The sequence below is a fragment of the Chionomys nivalis genome, chromosome 3, assembly GCF_950005125.1.
Source record: "Chionomys nivalis chromosome 3, mChiNiv1.1, whole genome shotgun sequence".
Lineage (NCBI taxonomy): Eukaryota > Metazoa > Chordata > Mammalia > Rodentia > Cricetidae > Chionomys > Chionomys nivalis.
Window position 1 is genome coordinate 48,486,788 of NC_080088.1, and position 18,932 is coordinate 48,505,719.

The window sequence follows — 18,932 nt, forward strand, 5'->3', positions numbered from 1 at the left end:
TTCCTCCCTTTCCACCCTCTCCCTTGTCCTTCAAGCTCCCAATTTACTCAGGAGTTCTTGTTTTAATCTAAACCTACATTTTGGAGTGTCCAAAGTACCAGATACTTTATTTTTAAAGAACTCTTCCATAAATATTGTTTTTGTTATTAAAGCTAAGTAATAATAAATTTATTATTCCTTTCTCACAAACCTTGACAATGTAATAATACAATTCCATTCATTAATACTTAGACGTGTTTTATTTAATTCATAAAGGTAAGAAACAAATAAATATAATTATATAAAGCTTGGAAAACCTTAACAATTACAGATGCATAGGGCGATATCCAATCTCCTCAGAGGCTGGCAGAAGCAGATCATTCTAGTTGGAACACATGCTGTCAAGAAAACAGATGTCTTTTTTTCCCCTTCCAAAATTTAGGTTTAGGTTAAGTCAGGTCAGCATATATGTCTTGTACATTATGGGCATTATGGTACCCTCCCAGGAAATTGCTTTGTAATGCAATTTTAACATCTTTCAAAGATGTAATTGGTATCAATTAAGATGTATATAGAGCACGCCACAGAAATCATCACTATGCTTTCAGGAAGAATGCTGTGGTGTTATTACTGTTTGCATTATGCAAAATAATCCAAGGAGATGATATTTCTCAACTACCAACATTAAATTTGGGGTTTTTTTCTTGTAAAAGGGATATGCTTGTAACTGTACACATCGTTGTGATCATTATCTTGGCATGTTTTCCTTTCTGTCTTGGATGGTACTAAACTTCTTAAATTTGTGTTGAGCATCTATTAATAAACAAGATGAAACACCAGAGATTGCAGTCTAAAAAGCAATTTCCTTTTTATTTCATTCTAAGTTATTTATTATTTCTTTTAGTTTTTGTGTGCTTTATGATATGTTCATTGCTGAGAAGTGCATCGAATGTAAACACACATTTTGCAAAAAAATTATTCTATTACTCAGATGAGCATTCTTGGCAGATTATAGTTTCAATATGAGACTATCTAGATTTATTTGCTATGACATATTTCTTTCTTCTAAAGAATACATTAAATTTGGGCGGGGGAGGAGGAGGCTATAACAAAGTATAAACAAGTGAATGGAATGAAATCAATAAATAATGTTCTTTGTTCTGTGTTTACTTGCTAGATCCTATCATTTTGTATGTAGCCTAAATTCTATCTCTCCATATATAAGCTAAGAATCTCAGCATTTAGGAGTATACTTATGAACATTAATTTGTCATTGAGTACCTGAAGATTTGGAGCATCATTCGCCTGATGTATCATAAGCTATAAGCTCTTTTAATTCTGAAGAAACTTGAATGCCAGCATTCTTTTTTTTTTTTTTTTTTTTTTTTTTTTTTTTTTTTTTTTTGCTCTTTGATAAAATTTGGAATGCAGTCATCTTTTCCTCTTAAAGAACTCATAGGGTGACTTCTTTTGGTACATTATTTTTCTTTATTAAATTAAAATTTATTTAAAATTTAAAATGTTATTTTATTTTTATTTTATCTTTGGAAATTTCATAAATGTGTAAAATGTATTATGATTATGCTCACCTCTACTTTCCCCATCCAATTCCTTTCAACCCTCCAAAGAGCCCCCTCCCAACTCCATCCCCCCCCTTTTTATTGATTTTTATTGAGCTCTACATTTTTCTCTGCTCCCCTCCCTGCTTCTCCCCTCTCCTTCAATCCTCTCCCAAGGTCCCCATGCTCCCAATTTACTCAGGAGATCTTGTCTTTTTCTACTTACCATGTAGATTAGATCCATGTATATCTCTCTTAGGGTCCTCATTGTTGTCTAGGTTCTCTGGGATAGTGATTTGTAGGCTGGTTTTCTTTGCTTTGTGTTTAAAAACCACTTATGAGTGAGTACATATGATAATTGTCTTTCGGAGTTTGGGTCACCTCACTCAAAATGATGTTTTCTAGCTCTATCTATTTTCCTGCAAAATTCAAAATGTTGTATTTTTTTCTGCTGTGTAGTACTCCATTGTGTAAATGTACCACATTTTCCTTATCCATTCTTTTGTTGAGGGGCATTTAGTTTGTTTTCAGGTTTTAGCATGACAAACAACGCTGCTATGAACATAGTTGAGCACATGTCCTTGTGCCATAATTGAGCATCTTTTGGATATATACCCCAAAGTGGTATTACTGGGTTTTGAGGAAGGTTATTTCCTAATTTTCTGCACAATCATCACACTGATATCCAAAGGGGCTGTACCAGTTTGCATTCCCACCAGCAATGCAAAAGTGTTCCCTTTCCCCCACAACCTCTCCAGCATAAGTTGTCATCAGTGTTTTTGATCTTGGTCCTTCTTACAGGCGTAAGATGGAATCTCAGAGTTGTTTTGGTTTGCATTTCTCTGATGACTAAGGATGTTGAACATTTTCTTAAGTGTCTTTCAGCCACTTTAGGTTTCTCTGTTGAGAGTTCTCTGTTTATGTCTGTACTCCATTTTTTTTTATTGGATTGCGTGTTCTTTTCATGACCAATTTCTTGAGTTCTTTGTATATTTTGGAGATCAGACCTCTGTCTGACGTGGAGTTGTTGAAGATCTTTTCCTATTCTGTAGGCTGTCGTTTTGTCTTGTTGACCATGTCCTTTGCTTTACAGAAGCTTTTCAATTTCAGGAGGTCCCATTTATTAATTGTTTCTCTCAGTGTCTGTGCTGTTGCCTCCCCACTTTTTTTTAAAAAAAAACAAACAAAGTGCATGCAGTTAGAGCTGTCCAATGCACTTGGGTGTGAAAATGACTATCCCTTCTTCCCACTGCCATCAACTGGCAATAGCTTCTCTGTTAGATGTGAGCAGATTCCAATACCACCTTGTGTGTTGCTTCAACAGAGGCCCAAATCAGTGTTTCCAAGTGATTATGGAAAGAAATTTTGAAAACTACAAGACAAAGTAAGATTTGTTTCTTGTTAACTTGAATATCCCAGATTATATGACACAGTGAAAGAAAAACTAAATGGCATAAATAAATACTTAACTAATGTAGATATGAAAAATTATAATAATTTAACAGGGCTTGGTGACACACACCTTTAATCCCAGCATTCAGGAGGTTGAGGCAGGTGGATCTGAGTTGGATGCCAGTGTGGTCAACACAGTGAGGATTGTCAGAACCACGCAGAGAAATCATGTGCAAAAAAGAAAAATTGCAATAATGTTAAAATATGAAATATTTTAGTAGCATTACTACCTTATGAGTGAAATGATAATAAAAATAAAATACACATCCAAAACACACACACACACTCATACATACACACACTCATATATACACACAAGCACACAAACATACAAACTCATACATACGCAAGCACACAAACACACACATACTCATACGCGTGCACGCACACACACACACACACACACACACACACACTGTATCAGGCTAATATTAATAGGGAACCCTGGAAGAATAGGGACTATTTGGGTCATGGAAATAACTTCTATTGTCAGTAGCCTGGACTCCACCCTTTTAAGCATGTTCTGTTTAGGGTTAGGAAGGAGGAGAAAGAAGAAGAGGAACAGGTTTTTGAATGATGAATGGACCTGTTAGAAACAAGCTGAGCAATTCTCCTGGAATAAGTTGAAGAAGAAAATGATCTTATGTAATCATCCAAAAAGAATATTAAAGACCACCGAACAATGCCTTTCATGGAGCTGGAGTGATATCTTGGCAGTTATAAGCATGCACTGTCCTTCAGAGGACCCAGATCCTATTCCCAGAACATACATTGAGCAGCTCAAGCCACCTGTAATCCGGGCTCCAAGGAGTCTGACACCCTCTTTTGGCATCACCATGCAGTGCACTTACATGTGCAAACCCAAACACATATACAGATATACGCACAAACCTGTACACAAAGAAAAATAAGAGAATAAAATCTGAGCATGTTCATTTGCATGTGATGTTTGTGATTATAGACTATTAGAGCTCGGGGGGGCATCTTTACATTTTAACTATTTTAATTTCTCCTCCTCTGTCTGTCTTCTTCCCGCCCCATATCTTTTTCCGGTTGTGAATTCAGATCCAAAAGATGACTCAAATTACACATTTCTAGGGCAGAACTAAAGCTAAAACCTAGACATCTTCATTCCCAGCTCAGTTTCCCTTTTACTTGACTTCAGTAGGTGGGGAAATACAGCAACGCCAAAAAAAAAAAAAAAAAAAAGGACTTATATGTAAACCAGTGCTCAATGAGTCCCTAGTACTGAGTCTAGGAAGGTCAAAAGTCGAATTTCTTATGTGTGGGAGTATAAAAATATTACAGATATGACATTTGCTTATTTTAATTTAAATGTAAGACATCAATATTGAACAGACACAAGCTATAATCAATTGGAGTATTGTTGAATTTCCAGCAGGGCTTGGGTATAAAAACTCTACCTTTGATGGTGGAGTTACTATGACCCTCAGCCCTCTGTCTCCTTTTATTTCTATTCCATTGCCCTTGCCAGTCATCAACTCCTGATCCTTCGTGCCCTGGAGAGCAACAGGCAATGGTCTCACACTGAGTGCCCTTCATTCTCTATCCGCTAACCCTTGATAGGTTTAGGCAGCTGCTCCTAATTAATGTTCAGAAATTCTTCTTTTCTCCTAATTAATCCTCTGGAAATTTTCATGTTAAAGACACTATTGAAACTTTTCCTCTATTCTCATGCTTGGTTTCATGTCTTAGTCTAATAATTCTACTTATTTTTTTTCAAACTCTACTTATTTTTTTCATTTTCACTTTTTTTTTTAAAAAAAAAACTATCTTTTACATGACAAGTCCATTTCCCACTCCCCCTTCCTCCTTTTTCCTCCCCCTTCCCCCTCCAATCCCCATCCCCAAGGCTTCCCATGAGGAGTCAACAAAGTCTAGCACATTGCTTTGAGGCAGAACCAAGGCCCTTCCCACCATATCTAGGCTGAGCAAGGTATCCCTCCAAGAGAGAATGGCTCTTTTCCTTTCCCACAGTATCTGTGTATGTGCTGTATACGTTTACATACCCATCCTCTTTCCAAGGTTAACCGCTACATCAGGCTCCGTGCACTTGCATCATCTCCAACCCTAAAGCTGGCCTATCTTTCAGCTCTTTAAATTTCAATAACCCTTTATATCTGGCTTGTTTGAAAGTCTCCTCTTCCCCACCCCCACATCTATCATTCTTGTGTTTGCACCTTTTTCATTCTTTCCCCTAAAAGTCTTGGTTCCCACGCTCTAAAGAAAAGCATCCTTGAACCTGTTGCTTGTTCATCTTGCCCAAGCCCTTGAAAAATACTCCAGGGTAGCTGCTCCCGTTGCATCCTATGCAAACCGGCACGTCTAATCTTCACCTTTCTCCAGAGTCACAGCTAGCTCTGTTCAGTTCTTTCCAGTTTTGCTCAGTCAGTTTTTTTCCCCCCACAGGTAAAATGCTTTTATTATGTACAGATCACATTCAAATAAAGCATCACCTCTGGACACAAGAGCCAGTCCTGGCTTTTCTATGAGCCCCCAAGAAAGCATAAACCATACCCTATAAAGAGTTCCTTCTCTAGCCAGTTGTGGGGGCGCACACCTTCCCCTTTAATCCCAGAACTCAGGGCAGAGGTAGGTGGAGCTCTGTGGGTCTGTAGCCAGCCTGTCTACAAAGCCAAGTTCCAGGACATCTAAGGCTATTAGAGAGATACCCCTCTGAAAAATAAAATAAAATGAAAGAAAAGAAAAAAAAGAAAAACAGTTCCTTCTGATGAAGGAGAGAGTGAGTATGTGTGTAAAAGCTGATTCTATGGCACCTTGCCGGCATCGTCTGAAACAATACACTCCTCGTCTGGGGATGCACACAACTCAGTCAACCTCCATCTTCTTATTCTGCAAAGAATCAACGAAGGATTGCCACTCTATTGGGTAAAAACGCTTATAGACATTGATCTTATTCCGAATCTGTTTTGGGGTATCTTGATAGTAATTCTTTTCATCCCGGGTCATAGCCTTATAGTCTTCCCCATGATTTTCCACCATGTAATGAACATATTCAATGAGGTCATGAGACAAGGTATTTCCTTTCTTCTCTGGGAGCCTGGCTTCTGCTTCCAGGTCATTTACCACGTAGGGCTTCCGTACAAGGTCCTTGGGTTTTTCTCCTCCACGTCTACCTCCATGCCCTTTACCTTTCTCTTTCGGAGGGGAACCTCCTTGTTGGGGTCCATGGCCAAACCCATCTCCGCCATGTTCTGCCGTACGGATTTGGTGTGGTCCCAGGCATGTCGAATGTGAGAGCACTCGATCCGTGGAGCTGCCTTCCGACGAGCATTCCGGTTCAGACGCTTTCGGTTGACATTGTAACCGAACTTCTGCCTCCGAGTCTTTCCCTTGGCCTTGGGCACCTCGCAGACTGCCGCACCAGGAGCTCAAACTCAGAAACAGCAGCTCTAACTCTTGACCACACTTCCAGAACCGCGTGTTAACAGGCTCTGCCTTGCTCAGTCAGTTTAAGGAAAGTTGATTATACCTTTGTTGCCACCTCTTGTTCTTCTATTTTTGATTAGTCTTACCTTGACTTTATTTCCCTAGATTCTCCGACCTCGTATGTATGTATGTATTTATGGGTATGTATGTATGTATGTATGTATGTATGTATGTATGTATGTATATGGTCCTGTAGTCCTTTCCCCGGGTTCTCCTTGCTTTAGTCATATACTTTCACTATTCAGCCTGACATTTCTACATATTAGACACCAGTTTTTCTATTCCTGTTTGATTCCACATGCCAGCTGCTCTAATTCCCTACCCATCAAATGATTGGATTGTTTTCCTGCATAGACTCTCCCCAAGCAGGGTGTGGCTAACTGACTGCCTGACCAGACCTTCATTGGCTCACATTCCGATGATCTTCCCACAAAATTTCTAGACAGAGGATCGTGAAGAAAACCTGGAGAAAGAACTTCCCCAAACCCGTTTATTAAAGTTTCCCTTTATGTCTTTCCTTGATATATTCTATAGGTTGAGTCTAGGTCCATCAAGCCTAGAATTCAAATACAGGGCTTGCGCTCAAGTCCACACCTCCAGTCTCCTCATATCTCTTCACTGACATCCATCTGCCTCCTGCTCCTTTAGGCCAATCACGGAGCTCTACTCTGTCTACATCTTAGCCATATGATGCCCCAAAATCTTTTCTTAAATTCAGCACATGTCTCTTCTTAAAACCCAGAGTTATGTAGAAATGAGCCCATACTTCTTTAACTAAAAAATACTATTTTAAACCAACAGTCAGCAAAAAAATCACAGCAATTTCATTAAAATTCATAGTAAAATAAGGATGCTGGCTATTACAAAAGATATTTAAGGCTATGTTGCTGTTTCTTTGCTAAGAGAAATCTATTCTGGAAAGGAGAAAGCAAAATATCTTAATTTTCAGATTGTATGATTGCTGCCTACTTGGACAAATTAAATGGAAAAAGTAATGGAAATAGGATTGGTTATTGTAAAACATGAACAAAAATTAACATATTTTTATTTACCACCTGCAATGACCAGTTCAAAAATTTAATGGAAAAATGATATTACTCATAATAACAAATATGGAAAAAATCACGTTTGCAATGATTAAGACACCACCCTATGCAGACAGTATATTCACAGAGATTGTGCTCTCCTTTGCAACTGAGACCACAGAGTGTTTTGGGTCTATTCTCTGGCAGTCACGCTCTATCAGCTTATTCAGTTAGAAAATGTGTATTTCAAATGAGCTGCCTTCAAAGATCTCTGAATCATGATAGCTAGTTTAACTTCAAGAAAAAAATTAAAAATCACTATTCACCTATATTGCTTCAGAAAACACTTAAGGTTACACACACACACACACACACACACATATATATATAATTCTGATCCTGCTAAACATCATCACAGGGGACACCACATGTAAGCTATTCTCTGTGACTTTTTATGTTTCTACAAACATTACATTATTATTTTCAGATACCTTTGAATTGTTATGATGGCAAATAAAAAATCTTTTATTGATAATACAATCTACAGTGACCGTCTAGACATGATCAAGTTAGAGAAATCTAAGGGACCCCTCAAGATGTTTAGAATACCAACTGTCAATCTGTTTGTTCCTTCTGAATCTCTTTTGCATGAACTGAAGACTGCATCTGCTGGATGGCATTGATATAGCCAGGCATGGTGTCATCTGTTATTTCAACACTAGGAGGATTGCAAGAAGGCCATTCTGTTTCAAAAACAAAGCCCTCAAACAATTAGAAATAAGCCTAATGTAAACTAAAGGCTACACTCTTTTTTTTTCTACTTCTAAACTCATCTGAGAAGTTGTAATAAGGCTATATCATAAAGTCCTTTCAAAACAGATTCAAATCTCCATTCAGGTAACCATAAGCATAGTTAACATCTAAGAAGTTCTAGAAGCATTTGATAGCTTGCAAGGAAGTACTGGGGTGGCCATAGTGATGGGGAGGGGTACTAGAATAGAAAATGAGATAATCTACCTGGCTAAATATTACTAGGACTTGTTACTGTTGTGCCAATATTTCTTCATGAAATATCTGTTTATGTACAATATGGGGGATGAAATGAAAAAAATGTTAGAAGCCAAGTGACAATATAAATATTAATTCCAAGTGACCTTACAGTAATATCATAGTAATCCTGAGAAAGAAGAGTGGGCTTTCCTGCCGAAGACCTGGGGTAAAATTCAGACCCTGCCACTTATCATCTGGGTCATCTGTATGAGATATTCATGCTTGAGAGCCTCATTGTATGGGCTGGAGAGATGGATCGGTGGCTAAGAGCACTTGTTGCTCTTCCAGATGACCTAAATTCAGTTCTCCGCCCTCATATCAGGCTGCTCACAACTGCCTGCAACTCCAGTTCCAGGGTATCTAATACTATTATACGGCTTCCACAGGGTTTAGTACATACACACACAAATAAAAATCAAACCAAATATTTGAAAAATAGGTCATTTTCTTAGTCTGTCAACATTGTTGATATTCTAAACCTATTCTGTTTTAAGGATTAGAAGAAATCATTTATATAGAAAATATGTATAATTTCTACTTATTAACAGTTTGTAAATAACATAAATTCATTAAAAAAGTTTTTACATGTGAACTTTTCACATGTCTGTCTACTGAATTGGATAAGCTGTGAATTTCATGATGCTGGGAACCTTGGATGTTTTTAACTTGGAGTGTGGCCCAATTTCTCTGAAGGTTCCTGGTGAGGCAAAAATCTGACTATATTAATATATAGATAAATGAACAAGTTACTACTGGCTATTGTGAACAGGTACTCAATAGAAGGCAGAGTTTCTTGAAGGAAAGAGGAGATGAGAATTTGGTTACTCACTTACATGGTCTACTCTGCTGCCATTGACCTTTTGACTAAGACCTTATAAATTATCAGAATGTGAACCACAGTGTGTGTAGTGGAGACAGAAGAACTGAATTCTGCCAATGAAGGCTGTAATAACAAGTAACCACAAGGTGTGGATTACAGCACAGCATACCTTCACTCAGAGAAAGTCCCCTACTTGAGCCTTTGTTCTTAGTAAACCATGCACTCGAAGATAGTTGTTTCTGTTCAACATATATCAAAACAGATACAAAACAACCTACCCTGATAAACAAACCACAAACCCAGCGAAGAGCTCACCATAGGTTTTAGAGATTTATGGGCTTCTTCATAGGAAAGGGTTGATCAACATAGGCAGCAGGACAGAAGAAATGTGGCCAGTGGTATTGTGTAGCTCTCAAACACCCACCCACTCTGGGAGAGTCCACGGAGTGATCCTGTCACTCAGCTTTTTCTGTGTGGCTTATTTTATCCTGTACCTTGTAGGAAAGCGAAAGGAAATAGGCAGAAAAAGAAAAAATGATGCTTCAAGATACTTATCTAATGAAGTCAAATGAATAAAAAGCATATACAAAAACTGAAGACGGGGTTGAAGAGATGGGTCAGCAGTTAATATGCTTCCTGCATCTGCAGAGGACCCAAGATCGGTTCCTAGAACCCACAGCAGGTGGCTTCCAACTTTCTGTAACTCCAGTTCCTTCGTGTGTGACTCCATCTTCTGGCCTCTGCAGGAACTCCCACACACATGGCCAACACTCACACAAACACAAGGGTACACACTGATCAAATATTTCTTTAAAAAAATTTAAGATATAGCCAGGTTTGGTGACCCTTGCTTTTAATCCCAGCCCTTCAGAGGCAGAATCAGGCAGTCCACTGTGACTCTGAGGCCAGCCTGGTCTACATGGAGAGAATTCCAGAGCAGCCAGGGGAATGTAGAAAAACCCTAAGAAAGGAAAGGAGGAGAAAGAAGAAGGAGATTAGGTGCAGCAGCTTCATTCTCAAGTTTATGAAGTCTATCTCCCCTTTTTCACAGTTCTGCAGAGCGACCTCTCTGAAGTACTTTCATATGTATACGCCTCAGCTCCCATAGGGGTGATTCCTTCTCAGAGCCACTACAGACAACATCACTCTAGGCACTAGGAGAAAGCATTCAATTATGACAGCTATTACTTTTATAGTGGAGGACATGATTTTCACACCTAGAACCATTCTTTCTTCTACTTTAAAATCAATTGGTGATAGCTTCACCCTTCCTTAACTTTTCAAATGTCTGACAATTGACAATCAAATGGCTGTTAAGTGGGAGACCAGATGAAACAGAGAGTGAATGGCACCGAGGGGCCATTACTAGGGGAAGAGGAGCTGTTTTCAGTTTCTTCTTAGGCCTCATCTGAAACTCAGTGGGTGGCTTGGTGTTTCCTGCCTCTGGCTTTGGAGGTGGACAACCAGGGTTTGTTTATGTACTTCTCCGCCATTTACCACGGTTATTCCCCTCCTGAGCTTCAGTTGTCTACCCCTGTAAACAAGGAATGTCAGTAGTCCCTGATACAAAGAATCACAGCATGTGTAGACAAAATCAGTGTGTAAAATACTCAGCACAATGCCTGGCAGAGCTAAACATCTGATAAAATCAGATCATAATGATAAAGAAAACAAGGTCACCTTGCAATCTGAATCTGAAACTATAGTGGCATTGAAGAATTCCTTTTAAGGACTGAAAATAGTTCAGACTGAAATGAGATACTGTTGGCATTCATATTTCATAACTCAGATAAAATTGACACTAATTTGGGTAGAGATTCTGAGAAATTTGTGATAGATTACATGCTCCTATTTGCTGTTTGATTTCCCTCAAATTCTTCATTATTTTTTCAAAATCCCACTAACTGCTTTCCTCCCAATCTTTGATGATGACAGATTTGTCAAATATTTTACATTTAACTTAGGTATCCCATATAAAATACATTTTGGCTTCAAATAACTCAAAATTCCAGTCTGAACTAAACATGAACCCAGCGAGAGGTTCAGAATGCCTCAGAAGGTTGAGTCAAGCAGGATGGACACTGGAGCACAAACCAAAAGCTTCTAGAGGTGTCTGTTTTTTTCATGTGATACCACACTGTTGTGGGGAATCTGCTGAGTTGTATTCATAGTTGGTCTCAGTTTTAACACCCTGACTTAATCAAGAGATGATTAAGAGGTCATTGAGTGTCTTTGACATGTTAGGAGCTGTGCTATGCGCTATGCATTTACTGTATATTTACCCTAAGTCTAGCAACCCTGAAAGGAGTGACCTTGAAAAGCCAGACAGTTTGCTTAAGATCAAGGAGAGAGGGAGTGCAGGGTTATGGTTGGACTCTGTCTCCACAGTGCTAAATCCACCAAGTCATGGTCTTCTGCATGTAAGAATAATGCCACTGGCAGACACAATGATAGTCAAGGTTCCTGTGCTTTGAGGCATTTATGCCACTAATGATTAAAACTGAGGACTCCGGAGGAAAGAACCACTGTTCCAGAAAATCATAAGTCATTTAAACCATAATTGGGGTGTTCTAATATACCTAATGTCAAGCTTCACAATGAAGGTGCAACTCTCTGAGATTTATTGGCACAATTAGGCAAGTTGACTAAAAGTCATCAGAATCTGTTGACCAACCTTGCATTTTGTCACTTTGTGAAGCACACTACAAAACATAACACTTAATTATGGCTGGTGAAGACAAGTGGACTCAAATGCCAGGTATCAGTCAACACTTTGCTGGATCCTATGAAAAGTCCTCAAAGACAGTCTTGTTATAATAAGTCTTAGGTGACAGCAGTCATTTCATAAACAATAAGCAGAGAAGACTAGGACAGTTTAGAAACACTAAATAAGATCCCTGTGCTCCTTGTTTCAGGGGATCTGGACAGATCTCAGATTCATAATCAAATGTAAGAATGGCTTAGCACAAGATTTCCCAAGTTCAGTTCCCACTTAGTCTCTTAGTGAAGATGCTTAAGGCAAGAAAATTTGTTTGAGAGAAATTATATAAATTACAAGGGCAAGGGCTTTTAAATAAAAATTATATAAATTACAGCCAGGGCAACTGCTGTTTCCTCCTTCCACTGTATTTGGAAGGAGAAATGTGTCATCACACATGTTTGATTACAAGTATAGAAGCCAAGCTTGGGTTCATTATTTCAGAATGGCAATTTGTGACTTCAAGCAATGGAACACTCCAGAGTTTGTTTCCAACCAAAGGTTGGAATGGTAGCAGTTTGGCCTGCTCTCTATTTTCCTCTTGGCTTCCTCATCTCTATTCTCTGTGTTAATCTCACACACAGATATGCTGCATGCAGTATGGTGTTACTATGGAAACCTGACCGGCACAACAAGGGAATGAAGATAAGACAGAAACAAAGACACGCATACAGAAAAGCTGGGATTGGGTGGGCTGTGCTTGTACTGTCCGGATGACACCAACTATGCAGTTACACAGAACCTCAACCACTTTATCAACATACAGTCTGAGAGGAGAAGTTAGCTAGTCTCTGTGGTGATCTCTGTATGGGGATAGTCTCAAACTAAACATCTAGGAGGAAGAAGCTGCAATTGCTAGTTTTTGCACACACTGCTAGTTGATATCAACACACTGACCAGAGGAAGGTTTTGATAGCTCCCATGGGTTTGAGGCATTGGGCCTTGTCAATAGCATGCATTCTCTCAGGATCCTTCCACTCCTTACTCACTCAAAGCTTCCTTGGCTCCACACAATGATGAACTTTATCTACATAGGGACCATCAGAAGACCCAGACTTAGACACAATTATAACAAAAGGACAGGGCTCAATGACCCCCCTCCCCCACAAAAAAAAAGACAGAAAATGGTTCAGAGATCATGTGTTCATCACAAAATCATTCTCAGTTAATGAGGCTATGCCAAATTATGCTTGGGTTTGATGTTTTCTACTAGATATTGGGTCTCATACTAGATTCTTTATGCCCTTTGGCTGGGAATGATGTAAACAGATTTTCAATGTGAGAACCAGATAACTATGACCAGAAAAGGTAACAGAATTGGAGAAAGAAAAGCAGTATGTGTCTTTACCATGTGTTCATCATAAGGGTATCCAAATAGTGGAGGATTTGTAGGTGAGAATAGGAGGGTTCCATGCAGGTGGATAACGGATCCATGATCATCTGGAAAAACAAAGTTCTTTAGTAATGTTCCTTACATAATCAAGGATAGTCACGGTTATGCCTAACAGGGACCCAGAGAGAGTATTGGAAAGACAAACAGCATCCTTAAATGGAGGACAACAGGATGACCTCATTAGCTTTTTCTCATTTTCATTTCACAGTGTCTCACACTCAGTAGACACTCAATAAATATTTTTATTTGATTCCTATGATTTGATACTCAGGGTGAAAATTAATCTCCATGTAATTGTAAGAGAACTAATTAAGGAAGCAGACTTATTGCTAAGATGCCTAATCAATAAAACCTGCAGGTGTCCTTTCAATTAAGGTAGGAAATGAATGGATTCACATTTTCTCTCAATTTATTGTCCCAACATAAAATTCCTTCCAGACTTTGAATAATTTCATTTCACTTTCTTATAAAAAGAACACAGACATTTTGAGATGCTACCAGGACTTTTAGTCCATATGTCTAAGTAGGTTTGAAGCAAAAACTAGAATTGGATGACATGAAAAATTACCCAGAGTCAAGTCTTCTCTTTTCTCAAAATAAACTATCCAAGTAGCCATAAAAATCAACTGGTCCAGCGTCAGTACATCATACAATTTGTAGCATATATAGATGTAAATAATTGAATTAAGAGGTGAGATACTAAAGGTTGAAAAGGCCAAAGTGATTCTTCCAAGGCTCCTGAGTATTCACTAAAGACATGTTACTGTGGTCCATTGTGGTAGAAAGGGTGAATGAAGCCCGATGTTTCAAATACTGTGGATTTGTGAATTTCAGATTAAACTTCACTGCTTTGAGGAAATAAGTTAATACTTCTGAGCTCTAAATCCCTCATCCATATAATGGGGATTACATTGAGGGTTTATGTAGACTCAAAGGCGTGTTACATACACAGAAACTGGAACCTCAGAGTGCAACCTCAGAAATGGTTGATGTATTTTCTGTTCATATTCTTCAACCTGTTTGTGAAATGTAGTATTGATAAGCATTTCTGGGACTTCTAAAATCTTTCCTGAATCCAGGAAGTACATCTATAACGCACTAGTTCAAACTGTTTTGAGGAACTGTGTATATACAGGAGAAAGAGTGGAATTAAACGGATTAGTTTAGTCACTGAAAATGTCTAATTATTGAAAGATTTTTATATATCTATGTATATAATTATAAAATACATACACAAGTAAATGAGACCCTCATATCAGTAAAAGCTTATGAAAACTTATTTCATTTATTATTTGTTTATCATAAGAAGGATAAAAATAAATGTACACATGCGTACAAAATTGCTTATATTTGCTCTGGAAAAGGGAGACTCCTTCTTGACCCCTTGTTTCTATTTATAATCTAGTGTAGGCAAAGTAACCAGCACTCAGTGTAAGTAAAGAATCAGTAATAAGGGGCTGGAGAGATGGCTCAGAGGTTAAGAACACTGGCTGCTCTCCCAGAGGTCCTGAGTTCAATTCACAGAAATCACATAATGGCTCACAACCATCTATGAGATCTGGTGCCCTCTTCTGGTGGGCAGGCATACATGCAGACAGAACATTGTATACATAATTAATAAATAAATAAAATTAAAAAAAGAATCAGTAATAAGATGCATCATCAAGGAAAACTATAATAATTTTAATTTTTAAGAAATTCATTTTAAAATTATTTTAATCTAGCAGCATCCAAAGTAATACGTTTCACTACCACATTTTCATACATGCATGAAATTACACTTTGTTCTTAGTCACTCCCCTTCTTTGCCAGCCTCCCTCAAATCAAAAGAATTACTTTTTGATTGAGGTATTATCAGCCTTTGTCATACTTAAGGTGTATGACGTAATCTTGCAATAAAAGCATGCATTGTGAAATGATTCTTCAGCGACACTAATTAACCTACAATTATATTATGGACTCATCTTTAGGTGTGCTAGAGAGTATATGCATTTTAAATATGCAGAATAATCTTACTACATTTTAAGTATACTGTACAATCATCCTGTACATATCTCTCCAGAGGTTAAAACTAAACTTTGTCTGCTTAGCAGATGTTCTTATGCTTGTCCTGTAAGCCCAGTCCCTGGGAACTACTAGGAGTGTAAGCTTTTGGTTCCACATGTGGATGAGATTGTGCAGCAAGTGTTGATTTGCCTCTGACTTATTTCAGCTAATATAATGATATCTTCTCAGTTCATTCATGAAGCTACTCTAGCAAGAGTTGGTTTCCTTTTTTAAGAGATCAAGTATAGTCTTGGCTATATATTTGGCTTATTATCTTTTTTCCCCAGCTTGGGTCACAAGAGCACTCCATCTTGCACACTAAATTCTGTTTTGATTCTACTCTCCAGGACTCCAGCATAAAAGACAGTGATATTGATATTTGACTTTAAATGATTTTTCTGTGTTGTAATTTTAATCCATTATTCCCAATCCTCTAGTAAAAACAAGCACAGTAACTTCAGGAGAGCCTTGTGCCTCAGAAATAAAGAGTCCAATGGCATCCCTTACTTAGGTCTCAGATATGCCTATGCCCCAGTGGTGACCTGAGACTTGGCCAGGGGAAAGGCTCTCAGATAATGAGAGACTGATGACCAGTGGCAGGACATTGTCCTTCTGGGAAATCATGGGGCTTCCCAAGGTTAGGTGGGATAAGTACTGAATAAAGATATCGAGACAAACAATGACTTCAGAGCGATGAGAAACTGATTCTTCATACATGAGGGTATGATTAGCATTCTTACAGCTGAAGTCAGATTGAGCTTATTTCCAGCCGTTTTCACAGATTTATGCCTCATTTCCATCTTCCTCACGAGCATGGTCTGGAAACATTGTATGTGGTCTCCAGGACACCAACACCCAGATCTGGGGTCCTCTTAATGTAAACCAATAATCTAGCTGAAAATAGCATTCTTTGCATGTATAAATTACCAAAAGAAAGGAAGGAAGGAAGGAAGGAAGGAAGGAAGGAAGGAAGGAAGGAAGGAAGGAAGGAAAGGAGAGAGCGGGAGGGGGAGATAGAAAAAGAGGAAAAGCAATCTCAGCACATTTGGATTTAGTGTGATCAAAGCTTTCAGGGCAGTTCTTTCTCCTTCAGCCTCCTCTTTTGCCAAAAGGTTAAGAAGTTCTAGAGTTAAGAAGTTTGGAAACTTAGCTGCAGAGAAGCCCCAGGGCTAAGTATGTTTCCTCAGTGGTTTTCTCCTATTTTGACAGGAATTATAAACCCTCTACCTCAAACTCTGCCATCTGTTTTTCACTTACAGAAGGGCCCCAAATAGTATCAGTGTCAAGAACTGGAATGAACAGTTGTCGGGATATGTCCTGAGCTGTATTTATAAAGTTAATTTTACAACCAAATTGCTCTGAGTTTCTTAAATCTGGCAAATGAAACTGTTGACAGGTATAGGTGATTTTTTTTTTTGCTTTTGTAACCCTAAAAGTTTTTGGGGCCCTCGTTGGAAAATGTCTTCAGTCCATCGGTCAGAGATAATTTTAGATGAATCAGAACCTCAGGAGTTTTCTGTATATTTTTTTCATGAAGCCTAGTTTAGGGGGTCTACACAGTGGGAAACACCAAAATGCTCCTTGGAGTTAATTTTTGTATAAACTGTATAATTCCAACTGCTGCTATATATCCCTACTAATCTCTACTGTCCATGATTGCTCTTTATGATTGCTGTTGATTCTTCAGTGCTTCTGTCTGAACTAAAGTTCAGTGTCACTCTTCTATATGGAGCAAACCCATAAGACCTCCCTCACCCAGGTATGGAAGTTCCAGAGAAGCCCCAGGGCGAACTATATTTTCTTAGTACCTTTCTACTATTGTGGCAGAGATTGTACAGTGCTATCCTTTAACTCTGTTGACCATCAGTTGCTCACAGGCACACTACCAGCACTTAACAATAGTATCAACCATCTTCTTCCTCAAGCGTTCCTCTTCCCCATTACTCATTTCTCAATATTGCTTCTTTGCTTTCATTCAGCATCCTGCACTTGTGTTTAGCCTGCACTCAGTTCTGTGTGAAGGGCAGTGGAGCATGATAAAGATCTCACTATGGTCTAATCTATCCTCCAAGGTAGATTATGTAGAAAAGGGCCTACACCGCTTCTAGTGTGTGCCTTTTTATTGTACCAATCCCAGTTTATTTATCAAATAACATCTCCTTCCCTGGATTGAGTAATAATACCAAAGGCTCAATTCTATTGACCTAGCAAAATATATGCCAAGCTCAAAAAAGGGAAAAAATCCATTCTACCAGATAAGAGAATATATTTTTTTATTAAAAATTTTATTAAAAATTTCCCCCTCCTCCCATTTCCCTCCCCTTCCCTCTATCCCCTCCCCCTCCCTCTCCAGTCCAAAGAGCAGTCAGGGTTCCCTGCCCTGTGGGAAGACCAAGGTCCTCCCCCCTCCATCCAGTTCTAGGAAGGTGAGCATCCAAAAAGAGTAGGCTCCCACAAAGCCAGTACATGCTGTAGGATCAAAACCCAGTGCCTTTGTCCTTGGCTTTTCAGTCAGCCCTCATTGACCGCCATGTTCAGGGAGTCTGGTTTGATCACATGCTCCATCAGTCCCAGTTCAGCCCCACCGTCTCAGTGGGTGGGTGCACTCCTTGCGGTCCTGACTTCCCTGCTCATGTTCTCTATTTTAAAGATAGTTTAGGTCAAAGATTTATGAAGTTGTCTACACATTTATAACATAGTTTCAATGGGGGGAAAGGCTGCCAAGGTTGAAAATAATTGATTTATATACAAACATTTGAAATTTGAGCCTGTGCAGTGTCTATAAGCTCTAACTGAATCTTTGTCATTTGTCGGGAGAACTTCACCCTGAACTGTGTTGTGTTGATGAAAGGGCCAAAATGTTTAGGCAGGAGAAGCCCTATCCAGGAGACGAAGGGAGGGATGTAGCTCGTAATAAGAGAAACTTCTCTGCCTCTGTCCATATTTTTGGGTGGGTGATATAGAACACATGGTCCTAGAGAGTGATTCCATCAATCAAGTCAGAAATTACAGCCATTGTTTGAATACAAATAAATCATGGGTTGATAGATTAATGTTCACTGCTGTAAGAACCTTATTTTGAAAGGTTATGTAAATGATAGGAAAAATATTATAGCTCAGTTTTCATAGTTTTATTTTTCTTTCCCAATTACAAGATAGATAAATGATAAGTAGATGAACAAACAGATATTTGGATGGATAAATAGACAGACATAAATACAATGGCAGTGGGCATGGACCACTACTGGGTGTCGTCACATATTATTTTATTCAGCCTTAGTCCTACCCTAAGTCTGCTCTCAGCAACCACAGTAGTATACCTTTTCCTCCTATGCCTACAACTAAATTCTGAGGCACCAAAGCCACAGGCAGATTTTAA

General features: G+C 38.7%; 1 protein-coding gene across 1 annotated transcript in view; it reads right to left on the bottom strand.

The window, feature by feature from the left end:
• Positions 1–5,840: 5,840 nt before the first annotated feature.
• The window catches only part of LOC130871264 (nucleolar protein 16-like), a 77,363-nt gene continuing 64,271 nt past the window's right edge, over positions 5,841–18,932 (bottom strand). Inside the window, 2 exon segments of the mRNA XM_057764636.1 lie at positions 5,841–6,134; positions 6,137–6,402. Of these exon segments, the coding sequence (XP_057620619.1) occupies positions 5,841–6,134; positions 6,137–6,402 (560 nt within the window).